At 32.4% G+C, this 19,499-nt stretch overlaps 2 protein-coding genes across 2 annotated transcripts; both read left to right on the top strand.

Annotated features, from left to right (window-relative positions):
- The first annotated feature begins 6,255 nt into the window (after positions 1-6,255).
- LOC132168011 (cytochrome P450 89A2-like) lies at positions 6,256-7,782 on the top strand. Its single transcript, XM_059579074.1, has one exon. The coding sequence runs from the start codon at positions 6,256-6,258 to the stop codon at positions 7,780-7,782; it is 1,527 nt and encodes a 508-aa protein (XP_059435057.1).
- A 185-nt stretch (positions 7,783-7,967) lies between these two features.
- LOC132167566 (uncharacterized) lies at positions 7,968-11,817 on the top strand. Its single transcript, XM_059578578.1, has 5 exons — positions 7,968-7,975; positions 9,420-9,501; positions 10,158-10,218; positions 10,772-11,136; positions 11,218-11,817. The coding sequence occupies exons 1-5, from the start codon at positions 7,968-7,970 to the stop codon at positions 11,815-11,817; spliced, it is 1,116 nt and encodes a 371-aa protein (XP_059434561.1).
- Positions 11,818-19,499: the final 7,682 nt, after the last annotated feature.

The following is a 19,499-nucleotide window of genomic DNA, read 5'->3' as shown; positions in this document are numbered from 1 at the left end:
TGGGGAGGGATAGTTGGAAAAATCAAAGGGTTTCCTTTTCTCCTGAAAATTTATTAAATCGATGGATTTTTTGGTACAGAAATTATTTTAAAGGTGGTAGCATCTTTTATTAAAGCAATCTTTTCACCCACTTAACCCCGAAGGGTTGGCTCTTTGGGGAGGGTGAAGCCTGCGACTCAATTGGTCTATGCTGAGAGGGGAGAGAAACATGGATCCCGAATTTACCTAACAATAGTGAGTAGACGAAGTTGTCATACTTTTTATTTGATAAACGGTTTTGCCATGATTTTGGCACAATACTATTCATGCAATTTTTTTATTTTTTTCAATATTCTCTTACTTTTTATATCACATCAATCATTTTGTATTACTATTCAAATAAAAAAAATTATTATAAAACAATTTTTTTTTTTTTCATACCAAGCATTCTTACTTTTATACTTAAAAAAAATTCATCAATTAATTTTTGCTACAATACCGAACCAAAACCAAAACGAAATCATTTATCAAACGAACCAGAATACAAGTAGTTCACAATCATTTAAAAAAAAAAAAAAAAAAGGAAACTTAGGAAGCTATAGCCTCTTTGTTACGAGTTGGTGAAAAGCATCTTTGTTACGAGTGGCTGGGCCTTATTTTTCAGGCCTTTTGAGGGAGATTCGGGAGTGATGATAGAGTTTACGCCGGCATGCATTAACAGTGATGCACGACAGGCGTAATTTTTTTTTTTTTTTTAAAAAAGATAATAATAATAAAACTACGCTTGACGTGCATCACTGTTGATGCACGCGGGGCGTAAACTCTATCATCACTCTTCGGTAAGCTATAGCCTCTTTGGTCAACACCTACTTGTACTTGTCTCCTCCTAAGTCTAACCTATGAAAGCGTACACTCAAAGCCACTTTTTTTTTTTTTTTTTTTCTGTCAAAGTAGGGATTAGTCAATTTTTTTATATTTAAGGATTTAAATTAGTTTTTACTTTTTTATATCAAAATACACTTTAATAGCTTTAATTAATCATTCTCTATATCATCAAAATACTTATTTTTTTTAATTATATTAAATATATGAGAAGAGAGATGAGAGAGGAATTGTGAGAGGAAAGAAGAGAGAGAATAATTTTTTTATATTTTAATAATCATAATGATTGCAATAGTGAAATCCAATATTTTGTGTTTCACTGTAGCAATCATAATGTTTATGGTTCATTTAAAGAGTCTGCTATATGATATTCTTTGTGATTTTTTGAACATATTTCTTAAACTTAAGAAACTTACCTCCTTATAGGAAATTTGCTAGGAATGCTCTAATTAAGTTTTGTTTTAGGTTTGAGTGTTCTTGGTCAATAGTCTCGGCTCCTTCGAGTTGCCTCTCGCAAACTCAACCGTGTTTTTTTTTTTTTTTTTCTATTAGTTTTGAATTATAAATATATATTCTTATTTTTATATTTTTATGTATTTTTGAGGTAGTAATTTAATGAGAATATGCCAACCTAAAAATAAATAAATAAATAAAGGTAACGAAAGTTGCCGAACACAGGCGAACCTCTGTTTCAATCACGGCTGTATAGTCTTGGACCTTTGTCACTAATATTTGGTACATCTTATTTTCAACAGAAGGAAACCTTTACGTCATTTTTTTTCCATAAAAATTGAGTGTCGTCACTAATTTTATAAGGATGAAGATCAGTCGTCTTACGTTTCTCTTTTTTTTGGCAACCGGTCGTGTTGGCAACGCACGTTGGGAAGCCGGCATTGTTGACAATTAATGCACATTGCGAAAGAGTAACGACCAAGTTATTATTGTCGTGGCATTTTCCCTCCCGGCCACCCAATAATATCTGGTAATGCCTTCTAGAAACCAACTTTCTACGTCCCAATTTTTGGTCACATCAGGCATTCCAACATCATGCACCCACTTCATTCTCTATATGGCTGTGGTTATCAAAGGGCTGGACCGGATCAGACCGGACTTAAAAATTTTTAAAAAAAGTTTCAAAATTAACTTTAATATTTTTATTTTTTATATCACATCAATCACTTTTTATTATTATTTAAATAAAAAATTATTACAAAACATATTTTTTTTTATTTTTTTATACAAAACATTATTATTTTTTTCTCTCATATCAATTAAATCTGATACAGTACCGTTCTTACTTGTTTGGTGCTAAACCATTTTATGTCCCCCGTTGTTTTTTTTTTTTTTTTTTTTTGGGTTTTTGTTTAAGATACAGAGAATGGGTTCGTTAATGGTTCATTTCCTGTTTTACGATTACCGTTTTGGCATTATTCCATCCTCACTTGTTTGGTGCTATACCATTTTATGTGGCTTTTTATTTTTTGGTCTAACATATAGAAAGTCGGATTGCTTAAGATTTATTTGGGATTATTTATGGCCATTCTCTGTTTTATGGTTACCATTTCGTCATCCCTGTTGAAGTTTTGTTCAACTGATTTTCTTTTAAATATAATGGAATATAGTACTTATAAAAAAAAAAATATTACTTTTTTAAATCCTTTTTTTACTTAATTAAGGATATTATTGTCATTTAAAAGAATTTGCAGTTTTTTGTAAATTTGGAGGGATATTGATCGACTCACTCTTTAGTTCAAAAAAATATTGCAAATTGAGTGTTAATTTGAGAAAGTATAATATGATAACAAAACCCATATGGTAAGAAAAAAAAAAAAAAAAAAAAAAGGAATATGCCGTATCGGCTTAGTCTAACTTATAAAAATCTGTATAACTCCAAAAAAGAGAAGAAAGAAAAAACCATACGTAAAAGTGAACGTCGTATTTGAATTTCATAATCAATGTCAATTAATTGAACGTCGTATTTAAATGAATTTCCACCATCTATCTCTAATCTTTAATCTACGTCAATTAATGGAACGTCGTATTTAAATGAATTTCCACCATCTATCTCTAATCTTTAATCTACGTCAATTAATTGAACTTAAATGAATTTCCACCAGCTACCTCTAATCTTTAATCTACGTCAATTAATTGAACGTCATATTTGAATGAATTTCCACCATCTACCTCTAATCTCTGTACGTGGAGGCGGCTCCTACGTTGCACGTAAACTTCAACATGAATCTCTCTCTTTCCTATGGCGCTTAGCGGTGACTCATTGATAAATAATAATAATTCTAAAGAGGCGATAAGTCATTTGAGGCTGCTTTTCTTCTTCATAAGGACAAGTGGACAATCACGACTATATATATAATAATAATAATAATCTTCACAATGCAAACCGTCGCACTCACGAGATTCTCCCTCTTTTCGCGGGCACTTATCGGTTTATTTATTTTATTTTTAAGAATTTCAATTGACTGTAAACAATAACATTAATTAATAAAGAATTAAGGAGAAAATGTAACATTAATTCTTGTTGTTTAACTAATTTGTAATTAATTATTCGTGGTATCAAAATAAATTTAAAAGTCCTTGACATATGCCAAACAAAATAATTTAATCATAACAGTCAAATTTTGTTCACTGACTTAACAGATTTTGATAAGGCGAAACGGTAGAGCTAATAAAATTGTGATAGTTGTCTGATTTAAGTCAGTGTCACACTAGTAGAATATGTTAAATTAGTTGACGAAATTTAACTGTAGGGGCTAAATTATTTTTTTGGCATAGCTCTTAAACATTTGAGTTCATTTTGATACCACATAAAGATAATTGTTAATTAGGCAAAGCACAAAGACTAATTTTACATTTTTCCCAATAATTAAAGCCAATCCTATCATTATTGGCACTTGAGGGTCTATGAAGGCTTCTAGCTTCTAGCACTAGAAAATTCAACACATTCATCTCTTTTTCACTGATACTTAGCACAGCACAGCAAAATATTACAATACAAGAGAGGGAGAGAGAAATAATACTTATAATTATGTGGTGTTTGTTAACTATATCACGCCACGTGTATATAAAAAGAAGGAAAATGTTAGGAGTTAATAAGTTTTTTATAAGGGTGGACAAATTAACCGATTATCAGCCGTGTACCGGTTTCGACTGAACCGATATTAACCGTAACAGATATACCGATATCCTTATCAATTAAATTTTTTATACTGGTATGCTTATCGGTTCGGTCAGAAATTTCATATCGGTTAACCGTTTAACCGATATAAACCGTTAAGTAGAGATGCCACAACAAAGTAGTTTTGAGATTATATATATACCTATGTAACCTTATCTTAATTTGGGATTGGGTAGGTTTGACTTCTTTTTTTTAGTGATGGCTTAGGATGGGATTTATTTGCCTTTGATGAAAGCATTTTTCATTAACTAGTTGTGTTAGTCTAATTAACATTCATTAGGTTAATTAGTCCATTTGCTTTGGAAAAATGTATTTTATAATATATAAAAAAGTTGTGGTGGATTAATATAAAAAAACTTCAATTTTTAGCCCAAAAAACAAATATTTGGGTCACAACAAAAAGTATTTGAGCCCTAAAACAACTAATTTTTAATAAGTTATTTTAACCCAACAAAAAGTATTTGGGTTCTCAAAAGTAAAAAAAAACTCATTTTTGGCCAAACAAAATAAATCAATATAAAGCCTACGGTTAAATAGGTTAACAGGTTTAACCGAACCATTTAACTGTGTACCGTTATAACCGATAATTTCGGTTAAAATTCTTATTGGTCCGGTATCGGTTAATAAACCGTTTAACCGAAAACTATCGGTTAATAACCGATAAGAGCCAAAACCAGACCGTTTTGATCGATACATAGGCCTAGTTTTTTAGATTTGGCCTATATTCCCTTACAATTAACCGTTGAATTTGTAAATTTATATATGTAGATCTCACATAAGTTAATGATAGACCCTACAAATCCAATGGTTGATTGTAAGGTTATATGGGTCAAATATTAAAAATTTATTGACCTCTAACATTTCTTTAAAAACAAAAGCAAAATCCATTTATGAATGTTTTTTTTGCCTTTGCACATTTGGAAAAGAATCCTCAAATATTTAATTAGTGTATTTTAGATTGATAAAATTGTTCAAAAAATTATAATGACAATTATACTCATCTAAAAAAATACTAACTGAGTACTTTCTAATTCAATTGAAATGGAAAAGATTCAATTCTTTTACATTTAGATAAGTTAAAGGAAGATTCTAAACATTTTCAATAATGCCATGCAATGCTTCCACATCATATGGCATGTATCTGGCTCTCATACTATTTATAATAAGAGCATTTGTTACATATAAGCTATCACCTCAAAATAATACACCTTTCCTCCATCGTTACACATTATCCTATATAACCTGTAAAAGCCTGTATAGCTCAACAAAAGACAACCAAAAAACGACAAAGCCAAAAATCATTCAAGTTAAGAATAAAAGTGAAAAATCATATGTAGAAAGTAAATTGCAATCGATTGTATATATGTTCCAAATCATTTGAACTACTACGATATTACTTCATTGGATATCGTGTTTGAATTTCCATCATATACCTCTATTTCATATAATCTATGTCGGTTGTTTCAATTCCACGTCCGTTTCCTTCACGTTCACGGGGTAGCCTCCCCCAAGATTATATGGGGCGCCCGGTAGCACGTACGAAGGAAAAAAAGTGTGGCACTTAGTGGGGGACAAGACAAGGATGCCATATATGCTTTCGTCAGCGGGTCTTTAAAAGGCATTAATGTTATATACTATATTCTATATAACATTCTTCTTGTAAAATAATAATAGAATAAAAAAATAATTTTTATTATTATTCTTGTCATAATGGTTTTTTATTATTATTAATACAATAGAAATGCCTTCATCTTAACTTGAGATTTTGAGATTATCGTCACATTTCATTGGATTCATGAGTACAAAGAGCAATGCACACCGCTACATCTATTCAATAGGCTAGACGGGGATGGGATATATGCGTAGTAGGTAACATGCATTTACCATTTTTATATAATCACGTGGCATAATGAATGGGATACGCATTATATAATAATATAACACTTGAACTTGGTATGAACCGCCATGCCGTGAAGGACAGCGGTCGAAAGGAAAGAATCATGTAGAGCTAGAAAGAAAGAGAAAAGGAGAAATTCAAAGAGAGAGATGGAGGTCTGTTTGTTGGTTTCTCGTGTAATAATTGTGAAAGATGTGGGCGATGGTTGTTGGGTTCATCTACTATAAATGAGCGAGCATGTAATCGAAGCAAACACATTCATTACCACACCCGTACAATATACCCTTGTGTCAACTTTCAAATCATGGAGGCCTGGCTCATCATCCTCGCATCTCTCTCTGCATGTTTCTTCATAAAACTCCTCTTCAGTCTTCCCTTTTCCTCCAAAAAAACCAAAGATGGCGAGCTCCCACCAGGACCCCAGCCTCTCCCCTTCATCGGACACCTTCATTTACTTCCCAAGTCAACGATTGAGCTTAGATCCCTCATCTCATACTTCTCCCAAAAGTTTGGCCCAATTATGACACTCCGCGTTGCCTCCAAGCCCCTCATTTTCATAACCTCCTACCCCATCGCCCACCAAGCGCTTGTTAAAAACAGTGCCATCTTTGCAAACCGCCCGCCAATCGTCCCCGTCAGCTATGTTCTCAGTAACAAGCGCAAAGATATTGGCGGATCCCCCTACGGCAATACTTGGCGTCTCCTTCGTCGTAATCTCATGTCTGAAGCTCTCCATTCCAGTGGGGTGAAATCTTACACTTTCGCCCGCAAGCGATCATTGGAAACAATGATTAATGGCTTCAAGCAATGTTCCCAGGACGACGCCGTCCGTCTCTTTGAGCATCTCCACCAGGCCGTGTTTTCCTTGTTCATTCGCATGACTTACGGAGACATCGGTGATGATGCCGTTAAAGAAGTTGAACACATTCAATATAAGTTTCTTGTCAGTTACTCCGAGTTCAGTGTTTTCGCCACCTGGCCGACACTGGGGAAGCTTATCTACCGAAAGAAATGGGAAAGGTACACCGATTTTCTAAGGCGTCAATACGACATCCTTATGCCTCATATTAGAGCCCGACAGAATTTGAAGCAAGAGAAGGGCACCAAAGAAGTCGACTTGGTAACTTACACAGATACCTTACTCGATTTGGAGATTACCGAGGGCGCAGGTAACCAAGGCAAGCTTGACGACGCCGATGTACTGAGCTTGAGCTCGGAGTTCATCAACGCCGGCGCCGACACAACCGCAACGATGTTCCACTGGACCATGGCGTATTTGGTGAAGCACCCACGTATCCAAGCCAAACTGTTTGCTGAAATCAGCCGAGTTGTGGAACAAGGAGCGGAAGAGGTGAAGGAGGAGGACTTGCACAAGATTCTATATTTGAAAGCGGTGATTCTAGAGTGTCTCAGAATGCACCCTCCAAACACCTCCTTAGTCCCACACACAAACACTGAGGATATGGAATTGTGCGGCTACAATATCCCGAAAAATACGACGGTGCTCATTGGGACGTCAATTATAGGGCGCGATCCGACTGTGTGGGAGAATCCAATGGAATTCAGGCCCGAAAGAATGGTAAGTAGCAATGATAATGGTGGAGAGGAAGTTGGTGATGTGTCGTCGTTTAAGATGTTGCCATTTGGCGCCGGGAGGAGGATGTGTCCCGGTTACAAATATGGGACGCTTATTCTGGAGTACTTTGTTGCCAATCTGATTTGGCATTTTGAGTGGAAGGCAGTGGATGATGTTGATCTAACGGAGAAGGAGGAGTTCTTGGTTGTTATGAAGAATCCAGTGCGTGCACAGGTTATCCCAAGAGTCAAATAGATAGCATGCACGTACTTCTTGTGAGTGAATGAATAAGAATTAATAAGAATTTTTTGATCAAAAATTAATAAGAATTAATTCTTATTAAAAAGCTCTCTTCTGTAATATTGAAGAAGAAGAATTAATAAAAATATTGCATTTTTTGGTAGTTTTTCCAATATTTCATTAACCACATATATCCAATTATGACGTTGTTTGCACGTAGACTTTGTTTTTTTTGTTTTTTTTTTTTTAAATAGTCATCTCTTCACTTATTTAACAATTACATGGAGCAAAATCAGGGACAGAGTTAAAAACTATAATGGGTAGAGGCCGAGAGCAAAAAAAAAATTTCTGCTAAGGGCCAATTGGCTGAAAAAAAATATATATATATATATATATACCTTATAATATTTTTTTGTAACCTTAGATATATATATTTTTACCTTAATTTTTTTTGTTCTTAAGAATTGAGGGGGGCATGTCCTATGCCAGTCCCCCCTCCATCCTTGAGCCAAATGCTTCGTATAATGCCAAATATAACTGTCCAAATCTATTTCAGTTCTACAACAAATTTCAACGAATCAATTTTAGATCTAACATAAGACTGTCAAAAAATATAGCCTAATTAAATACCTTCAAAAAATTTATAGCCTAATTAAATACCTTCAAAAAATTTATATTTTCGGTTAACCTTCTCCAGGGACAACTAGGGCGCTGATATTTCTTTATTAATTAGATGCACAGGGAACCAAGCCTTCTTAAGTGGGGTCGGAAACTATATAAATAAATAAATACATAGATATATATTGTCTATGTCTCTATGTGTGTATTCGTGCATTTATCAACGGTTATATCATATATGAGTTAAATTAATGATGTTTTTTTTAGTAAGTTTACTATTGTTACATAACTCATTATAAAATTCTTTCAAGAAAATTTAAATTAAATATTTAATCATTTGACTATGTATTATATTTAAACATTATTTAATTACATTACATTTCGTTAAATTATATGCTAATTGTAAAGTTTTTATGATCAACTTTATTTAACTAATTAAAAGTTTTGAACCATTTAATCAATAAGAATAGTAATAAACATTTGTAAAGTAAATCATCTAATTGAAAATAAAAACAAGAAAAATAATGTTTAAGCCATCGTACGTGAACTTAGTAAATATACAGCCACCAAATCAGACCCATCAATCAGTAACAGCCAAGATTCATTTCCATTTAAAGTTCTTCAAATTAAGACACGAAAGAATTCCACTCGAGTCATTGTTGAAGACCATTTCAACCCCACGTGAATTTCAGGTTACACATAATTCCTCATCCTATTTCTCATTGATTCCTTTTGCGAATTGACTCCTGACAAATTATGGAGATGAATGAAAGATGAGGAAGAAGAATGATTTTTTTTTTTTTTGAAAAATAGATTAAAACTACACCTTCTCAACCCATATAACCCTATATATAAATTTTTACTACCACCACAACAACAACAACAACAACCAAAATAAATAAATAAATAAATAAATTAGTGACGTGTCTACAGTGCTGAATTTTTTCACACGTCACCATTTGGTGACGTGTCAGTTTCAATCATTTATCTTAGCTTTTAAACGTATTAATTTTTCTTGTTCTTTGGTGTTGCAGGTTTCTGATTTCGGGTACTCTCCAACTCCACACAATGAGTGAAATTTTTGCTGCTGGGTTTGAATCTATTGATCTATTCCAAGTTTAATTTTTTTTTTTTCAATTAAATTTTGATTTGCTGCTGGGTTTAGATTTTTGAAAATCAGATCCCATGATATTATTTGAAAAAAAAAATTCTGGAAAAAAAAATTGAAAAAAAAAAAATCATTTTTTCTAAATTATTTTTTTGAAACTTTAGCAACGTGTCAATTCTAGCACATCCCCAAAGGGCGATGTGTCAAACTTGATACGTTAGTAAATTCCTATTAAAAACTTCCAATTTATTAACCTGCCACACACATTGCTAATGACATGTCACTAATGGGCCGTTACCAAAAAATAAAATTTTTGTAGTGCAGATTTAATTACTATTTGCCATCTATTTTTCTCAAACACATTATTTTCTCCTTACAATTAGATTTTCCCAAGTCAATCCTCACCATCGAAATCTCAACTTTCACGCCTACCTCTTCTTTCTGTGTCTTCCTCAACTGCTCCAGCAATTGGAAGCTCCCTATTTTTGGCATTACGCAGCCTTCGATTCCCCGTTCTTCATGGCATCCATGCATGGCTGAAGTCCTCCATGATCCACTACAAAGATTGAGGGAGATTTTGATAGTTGTTGAGAATGCTAAGTTAAAATGATCCACTACAAAGATTTTGATAGATTTTGATGGGTTTTTTGCTGATTTCTTTAAGGCTGCTTGGCCTGTTGTTGGGCAGGAGGTAGTGAAAGCTATCAAGGATTTCTTTCTTTCTGGTATGTTATTGAAAGAAATGAATGCTACAATCATCACTTTGGTTCCTAAGAAGTTAAATCCTTCATCTATGGGGGAATTCAAACATATTGCTTGCTATAATGTCATTTATAAGTGTATTACTAAGATTCTATCAAATAGGATGATGCCTTTCTTGGGTGATTTGGTTAGCATGAATCAATCAGTTTTTATTCCTTCTAGAAGCATTTCTAAAAATGTTCTTCTAGCTCATGAAATTGTTAGAAACTACCACAAGGATAATTTGAATCCTAGATGTACTTTGAAGATTGATCTTATGAAAGCCTATGATTCGGATAATTGGGAGTTTATGATATATTGTCTCCATTGTTTTGGTTTTCCTGAGAAGTTTCTCAGTTGGATCAAAAAGTCTATCACTTCTCCTAAGTTCTCTGTTTGTTTGAATGGCACTTTGGTTGGATATTTTGAAGGAAAAAAAAGGTTTATGGCAGGGAGATCCTTTGTCTCCTTATTTGTTTGTCCTTGCTATGGAAGTTTTTTCTAGAATCATAACTGAATGTACTGGTAATGATTCAGGCTTCAAATTCCATCCCAAATGCTTAAAGGTGAAGCTTACTCATCTATGTTTTGCAAATGATCTTCTTATTTTTTCTGAAGCTAGTTTGAGTTCCATCAATGTCATTAAGGCTGCTCTGGTGGAGTTTGACGATTTGTCTGGCCTGAAGGCTAATCCTTCGAAGAGTTCTTTTTATTGTTCTGGAATTTTAGATAGGATTAAGCAAGTTTTATTGAATGCTTTGCAGATGAAGGAGGGGAAATTGCCTGTGAGATATCTTGGGGTCCCATTAATCTCTTCTAGGCTTTCTTATGCTGATTGTGGGGTGCTTTTGGAGAGAATTACTAGGCGTATTGATTCTTGGCTATTCAAAAATCTCTCTTATGTAGGTAGGCTTCAACTTCTTTCTTCGGTGTTATATAGTTTGCAAGTTTACTGAACAAGCATTTTTATTCTGCCTAAGAAGGTTATAAAGGCTATTGAGCAGAAATTTAATAGGTTTTTATGGAATGGGAAGGATATGGAGGCTGCAAAAGCAAAAGTGGCTTTGAATGATATTTGTTTTCCTAAGAAAGAGGGTGGTTTGGAGCTGAAGAGAATTGATGTCTGGAATAAGACTTCTATGCTTAGACACATATGGAGTTTGTTTGCTAGATCAAGTTCTTTATGGGTGGCTTGGATTAAGGCAAATTTTCTGAAACACAAGAGTTTTTGGAGTGTCAATATACCACAGAATTGCTCTTGGTGTTGGAGGAAGCTACTCAGGTTGAGGGATACTGCTATGAAGTTTTTGAGATTTGAGGTTGGGGATGGAAGAAATATACATCTCTGGTTGGATCTTTGGCATCCTAATGGCATTCTTCTTGAGAAGTATGGTTTTAGAGTTGTTTATGATGCTCATAGTAGTGTGGAAGCAAAATTATTTTATGTTATCCATAATGGAGAATGGTTTTGGAGGCCTGCTAGGTCTGAAGCCTGGTGGATATTCAAACTCGGCTTGCTGAAATCAGTTTGGGTTCTTGTGATAAACCTATTTGGCTTGCTTCTAGGAAAGGTATCTATGTAAGTTCAGATACTTGGGAGGCTCTTAGGGAAAAAATGGATCAGATTAAGTGGTGGAGACTAGTCTGGTTTTCTTTAGCTATTCCTAAGCAAGCTTTCATTTTATGGCTTGCCAAAAAGGATAGGTTGGGTACAGGAGTAAGGTTGCTGAGTTTGGCTTATAGAGGAGATATTCAATGCTGTTTTTGCAGGAATCAAATGGAGAGCCGAAACCGTTTATTTTTTGAATGCAGCTTTTGTTATAGAATTTGGAGATTTTGTATGACTAGATGCAAAGTGGCTAACCCCCCTATCATATGGGAGGATATTCTTCAGCTAGGATGTAGTTCTTAGAGTTGTAATACTCTTAAAGGCTTACTTTGTCGGCTGGCTTTGGGTTCTGCAGTTTATAATATTTGGTGCACTAGAAATGAAATTAAGCATACAGGCCATCCACTCACTGAGGAGTAGATTCTAAAGAAAGTATTGTGGGAAGTTCATGCTCGAATTGTTGGGAAAGGAAAGTTCCCAAGGACTAGGGAGAATATGTTACTCTGCTCCTTATGAAACTTGTCTGAAAGCCTGTTTTGTTGATGATATGTTGCAAGTTTTTGGGGGTCTGCTTATGGTTTTGAGGATAATCTGATTCCTCTATTAGGGTGCTGTTGCAGTTTTTCTTTGTGGCTTGTTTGAGGATAGGGTCTTTCTCCTCTAGTTTGCTGAGTTTTGTTTCTGTTTTGAGGCTTTTGTTTAGCCTTTTGTAAGGGTTTGGGTTAACTGTTTTGGGATATTAGCTAGAATTTTTTTTCTACTGTTTGTTGGGTTTTGGCCTCTTTGTAGGCTGTTTTCAGTCTGTTAATCAGGCCTATATTTGTTGTAAATGTGTTCTTGGTTTATTTTGTTAATGAAGATGCTTATTCATCCAAAAAAAAAAAGTTGTTCATAATATTGATTCAATACTTTGAGGTGTGAAAGATTAACTTTGCGGGGCAAAAATATGCCCCTTCAACCAATATAAATGAGGTCAAAAGTTGCATAATTTGCATTACTGTTTTCCGCTTATGGAATAAAAGGTCCAGCAATATAAATGAGGTCACTAATGTACCGTTACCAAAAAATAAATTTTTTGTAGTGCAGATTTAATTACTATTTGCCATCTATTTTTCTCAAACACGTTATTTTCTCCTTACAATTAGATTTTCCCAAGTCAATCCTCACCATCCAAATCTCAACTTTCATGCCTACCTCTTCTTTCTGTGTCTTCTTCCTCAACTGCTCCAGCGACTGGAAGCTCCCTATTTTTGGCATTACGCAGCCTTCAATTCCCCGTTCTTCATGGCATCCATGCATGGCCGAAGTCCACCACGATCCACTACAAAGATTGAGGGAGATTTTGATAGTTGTTGAGAATGCTAAGTTAAAATGTTGTTCATAATATTGATTCAATACTTTGGGGTGTGAAAGATTAACTTTGCCGGGTAGTAAATAATGCTACACACTCTCACTCCAAATTTTTTATTTTCACATAATTATTAAATTTCGATTTAATATTAATTTCAAAAAGCAAGTGATCTATGGCATTACTCATTTTTATACACTAATCTTATTTTGTAATTTTTTTTTTAAAAAAAAAAAACTGCTAAAAAAATATGCCCCTTCAACCAATATAAATGAGGTCAAAAGTTGCATAATTTGCATTACTGTTTTTAATTAAGTTCGTCTCTTTTAGTCACCAACTTACTACTGCAAGTCTTTCTCAATGATTGCCGGACCTTTTATTCCATAAACGGAAACTTAAAAAACATAATAAAGACAGTCGTCTTACGTTTCTCCTTTGTCGGAAACCGGTCCCACATGCACGTTGCGACGTTGGTAAGCCGGCCGGTATTGTTGACAAGGCACATTGCGAAAGAGTATTGTGGTCGCTCTCTTTTTATTATTATTATTATTATTTTCCTTCTTTTCGTAGTCGATCGATTCCCTCCCAGTCAAGGTATTAATGCCTTCAGTTAAGAAAATTACCACATCGCGCCAAGTTGGTCACATCTGGCGTTCGAGAAGGTAATGGTTAAAGTATATATTAATTAAATAGTTAAATTTTTTTTTTTTTTTTATTAATTAAGCTTTTAAGGTAAGTTGTTGTTTATCTTGTTATCTTAACCAAAAGTACAGAGTTTAAACTTTGATTCTATCTTTTAGCTCTCATTTCAATTTAATATTATACATATTAGGCCTTATTTATTAAGTTGAAGTTTTGACGTACTTTTGAGGAGTGTGTTAAAGTATTTATTTAATTCTGAAATTTACTATTTTCCTATTAGGCACATACTTTGAGTTCAAATCTTGTCTCGTTTATATATTACCTCTTATTTCAACAAAATATTTCTTGTATTAGACCTCACATATTAAGGAGGAGTTTAAACCTACATGTAAGTTTGAGTATTAGAATATAAATTAGATAATGTTAGAAGATTGAGATAAGTGGTGATTTAACTCTAAGTGGAGAGAAAATAAGACAATAATGCCAAAACTCAAATGTACCCACCCACTACAAGGCTTGGTTGGTAATTTGAAGACCACGTAGATGCAATTTTTAATTTAGAAAGATATTGTGTTAAGGAGATTGATGCCCACTCAACTTAACCCATGTGTATACTCAAAAATCTTTTAGTGAGTTCATATATAGTATGTTGAAATATCACTTAACCTAAAAGTTTAAGCCTAGGAGTTTAACCCAACTTTGTTATATTAATCACTTTCACTTCTGACATATTTTCAATATAGGAATTCAAACATTTTTATACTCACATGTGTATAATCAACAATCTCCCCCTCACGTATGAGTTCATCACCACATTGTAAAATTGAGTCTTAATTTAAAGGGTTATGTGTATTTTTTCTGATATTTTTTGAATGAAAGCGTGACAAAAAAAATCCGATAGTGTCAAATTAATAATAATAAGAAGAAGAAGAAGGGATCTGCCTAACCTATAAAAATCTGTATAAGTCCATAAAAGAGAAAAATAATAATAATAATAATAAATAAATAAAAATCTAAGGTAGGTATCAATGTGAAAAATCACATGTAAAAGTGAAGTACATATATATTATTCAATGGTGAATTTACAACAAAAGATTATAAGAAAAGGAAAACAAACATTTCTATTATTATTTCGTAAAGTCATTGGAACAACTAGGATATTATATATTTAAGTGTCTATCGTGTTTGAATTTGCATAATGTATGTCAATTAATTGAACGTCATGTTTGAATTAATTTCGACCACCTACCTATAATTTCTAATCTATTTTCATTGCGTGGAGCCGGCCCCGTAGAACCTAAACTTGAACATGCATGAATATCTCTCCTTTCATTGGCGCGCGCCACTTAGGGGCGACTCATTTGAAAATTGTAAAGGCGTTCGTCATAGAGGCTGCTGCTTCTTTTCTTCAGCCGTTTTTTCGTTTTTTATTTTTCTGGTCATGCATGGAAGCTTCTGTTCATCTTTACCGGGACGCCACGACTCTATATAATAATCATTTTTAATGCATAACAGTCACACCAACGATTCTCGCTCTTTTTGCTGGCTCGTAAATTGTCGTCGGGATAAAATAATTATTTTAAAGCTCATTTTGATAATCTCATTAGGATAAATTAATAAGCGTAGTATAATATTATCTTTAACATTAGAAAAAATAAAAAATAAAAAAAAGAATTCTTTATTTAGTACTAGCTAGGTTTATAGTCATTCCAAAGTAATGTTTAAAAATATCGAAAGTAACCTAAGGCATCAAAAGACCGTACTTGCACTTGTCCATGCAATAATTGCGGAGCAATACTATGAATCATTTTTTTTTTTTTTTAGAGTTAATATGACTTTTAAAATTATTATTGCCTTTTAGATTAATCATATTTAAATTTTGATTCAATTGTAATTTTAAAAGTCACTTCAACTTTAAAATAATAATAAAAAAGTTCATAACATTACTCAACAATTACGTCTCCTTATTGCTTTATCGATCTTTGCTTTTGGTCATTTCCGAGCATTTTCTTGATGAGAATTTTCTGTTAATAGAATAGGCTAGGAGGAGCATATTTAATTATATTATCTTTCTTCTTCATGAAAAAAATTGAAATTAATTTAAAACGATTAAAAAACATTATCTCTTTCCTAACAACAGCAGCCATTTATTAGGAAGATTGATTGTTTTTATTTTGATAATATATATATATATATATATATATATATATATATTGAAGAGGGAAGATGCGCTAAGCATCATCTCTTTGGAATTTTCTCTTTATAATAAATACTTCATTTGTAACTGTCTTTTTTTTTTCTTTTTTTCTTTTTTTTTTTTGTATTTTACATATAATTGTTTTTACGTGAAATTTAATTAAAACAAAATTTACAATTGATTCTAACATTATTTTAATAAATGAGCTTAGTTAATATTTTCTTTTAAAAAAAAAAATTAGTCTCATTGAAGAAGGATCATGAGCATAACGCCTTTATATCACAGAGCAAAAAGCTTTGAAAAATCATAGCCGAATCTACGAGGTTACAAATCATAAATGTTTACATAAAAATTAAACATTCAAGACGTATTTATGACATCAATATCGGTTAATCTATAACTATTTTTCTGTTGTAACACCAGATCTGTTCCAAACAGACTCAACTCAATACATAGGTAACACATCTAATATGTTAGTTTTATGTTCAAGAAAAATTACATATTGCTTGAGGGTGCTGTTATTGTAACCTTTAATTTTTCTAACTCTAAAGTCTCAATATTTTGGGATTCTTTTATTATTATTTTTATATTTTTGTAATTGGTTACACCATAATCGAGCCTTGATTAAAGAGCATTGATTAACCATTTTACCATAATTAAAGCCTTGAAATATATTTTTTTGTTTAACAAAACATAATTATATTATTGTTAATTAAATTCTTATTTTATTGAACAGCTTTTGGCGGCGGCCCAATTGACAATACTTGCCATTCTAGAAAAATCAACATTCATCTCTTTTTCACTTACAGCTTAGCCGTGACATAATACAAAGAAAAAAACAAGAGTGTCACTTTGCGACGTGGCCGAATGGGCGTTCGTACTTTGTGGTCTACGCAGGATTTTTTTTTTTTTTTGTTTTTTCTTCGTTGTTTTCCTGCTTATTGTCTTATGGAGGCTGATTTTCATCTTGTTCGAAGAACAAATCTTGATATTTTCTTATTTTTGGTCGAGGGATATTTTTGGTCGATCTCTATGGACAATAGAGTCAAAAACTGCTGTAAGTTTTTCCTTCTTTTTTTGGTCATCAAAGGAAATCTTTCAAAACAATAGCATGAAGATCAATCGTCTATCGTCTTAGCGCAAATATAATGGTCTCCTTAAATAAAAGTTAAATTTGAAGAAAAAAATATATTTTATCAAATTTAAAGAAACACTTGTTAAATTGGCGTTTTCATGATTTTTGTTAGATTTTTAAGAAAATATAAATATAAAAAGCCTATTATAAATGCTCGTAATTTTTTTTTTTTTTTTTTGTGGGTGAATTTGGTAGTGTTGGGCCGTCGGCAATGCATGTGGTTGTCGGGAAAAGATTCAAAAGACCATTAACCTTGCATGTGGCGAAGCTACAAGTTAACATGCAATTACAACAGCTAATTAAAATTTAGGATTATCAATTTTCAGAAGTTTGTAACGTCAACTATTTTGTCCAAACTCAACGTTATATCTTAGTGAAAAAAGGAAAATCCTCAAAATACTCTCGTCCAAATTCAAGGCATCTTTGTAATTTTATAAACATTTAAAAAGTATTTTGGAGATTTCATATGTTTTTTAGAAGTTTGATTAGCTGCTTTACACAAAAATGTAAAATAAATAAAGTAAATGCTCTTAGCCTTCTTCCCCTTTGTATTGCTTTAAAAAAAGAAAAAGGGAAACTTCATTGAAGACCTTCAAATTTTTATTCATTTTGAAATACCTTCTTAAACTTTAAAATCTCTCAATTTAGTCTCTTGAACTTTTAATTGCTCTTAATTTAGACCCATCCTTCAATTTTAGCCGTTAAAAATACAAAAAAAATTAAAATATTCCTAATTTTTGTTTTTTTAAATAAAAAAACGTTTTAAAATTTAAAATTTTATACAAAAGTCAGGGATATAAACGTCATGTAATATTTAAAATTTGACAAAATAATTTAAATTGAGAGCAAATAAAAGTTCAAAGAACTAAAAGTTTAAAGAGATTTTATCAAACCAGTGAAAGTTCACGAGTAAAAAAAAAAAAGGAAGCTTACCACCGCTCTCAAGTTTGTCTTTAGTCTTTACCATTAAAAATATATGTAATTTTCACATTGTAAAAAAAACCACGTGTTATTATTATAAAGGAGGTTGAAATATTTTTTTTCTTCCTGTCAGCCACCCTGTCCCGATCACATGAACATTTTTGTGGTTAAGAAGGGATTCATCTAGGTGGTTATTGGTCAAACCGTCGAAGCAAAAAGATTTCAAACATTATTAATATATAAAAACAAAAACATGTCAGGATCCCCATACATATCGTCTGACGTTTTGAAATAAGTATTGTTGACATTAATGCACGTTGGAGATAAAAGGACCATCTATGTTGACTGAGGAATAGCTAGGAAGCCTTGGATGCTCTCCCTTTCCTTATCATGGGCGAGAATTTAAAATTAGTGTATCACCATTCACCATTATACACCAATTTTAAATTTCGATTATAAAATAAAATAGAGATAATCCTTGTTTTGATTGTTGTCCACTTGTCCATGAGTATAAAATGACAAACTTACTTTTGGATAGAGTTTTTTTAAAAAAAAAATTGTGTTGAAGAAAATTTTTTTTATTTGTTCTATAAAAATAATGTGTCTCATTTTTTAATAATATGAGAGATGTAATTGAGTTTTTAATAAAAATTAGAAAAAAAAAATGCAAAATTAATTCATATGGTTTACTAGATTTGTAATTAATTCAATGTGTTATCAAAATAAATTCAAAGGTTCATGAGGTACACCAAAAAAATAATTTAGCCTTTACAATCAAATTTCGTTCACTGATTTATCTGATAACGTAAAATGTTAGAGACAATAAAATTGTGATACTTATCATATTTAAGTTAGTATTATACTAACAAAATCTGTTAAATTAGTGGACAAAATTTAACTGTAAAGACTAAATTTTTTTTTGGCATACTTCAAATACCTTTGAGTTTATTTTGATACAATAGGGAGCTAATTATAAATCAAGTAAATCACGATGACTAATTTTACTTTTTGTCCTAAAAGTTATTTCAACATTGTCCCTTATATTAAAAAACTATATATTTCTTTCATGTTTAAGAGACAAATATCATTTTTATATATTAGATTAGAGAAATTTCTTCTTTGGCCCATCTTGAAAGAAATCTTTGTCCAAACTTTTAGTAATTTTTGTTTTATGGGCCAAATTAAATTTTACTATTTATCTTTGACGTGAAAAATATAAATTAAAGGGAATAACTTCCATTCGGTCAAGGCAAAAATGGGGGGTTTTCTGCCCACCACTCATAAGTTGACACCTCATCTTAGTACACAAATTCAAAATGAGAACAAAACACCATATTATTCCTCTCACATTCACCTGCCGCCCAACTCCGCCTGACGCCGCCACCAAAAAACGCCGCTTCCACCCGCGCCACC

The sequence above is a fragment of the Corylus avellana genome, chromosome ca1 (genome assembly GCF_901000735.1).
Source record: "Corylus avellana chromosome ca1, CavTom2PMs-1.0".
NCBI classification, from domain to species: Eukaryota; Viridiplantae; Streptophyta; class Magnoliopsida; order Fagales; family Betulaceae; genus Corylus; species Corylus avellana.
Note: the sequence above shows the minus strand (reverse complement) of the source record. Positions and strands in the feature narration are given on the sequence as shown.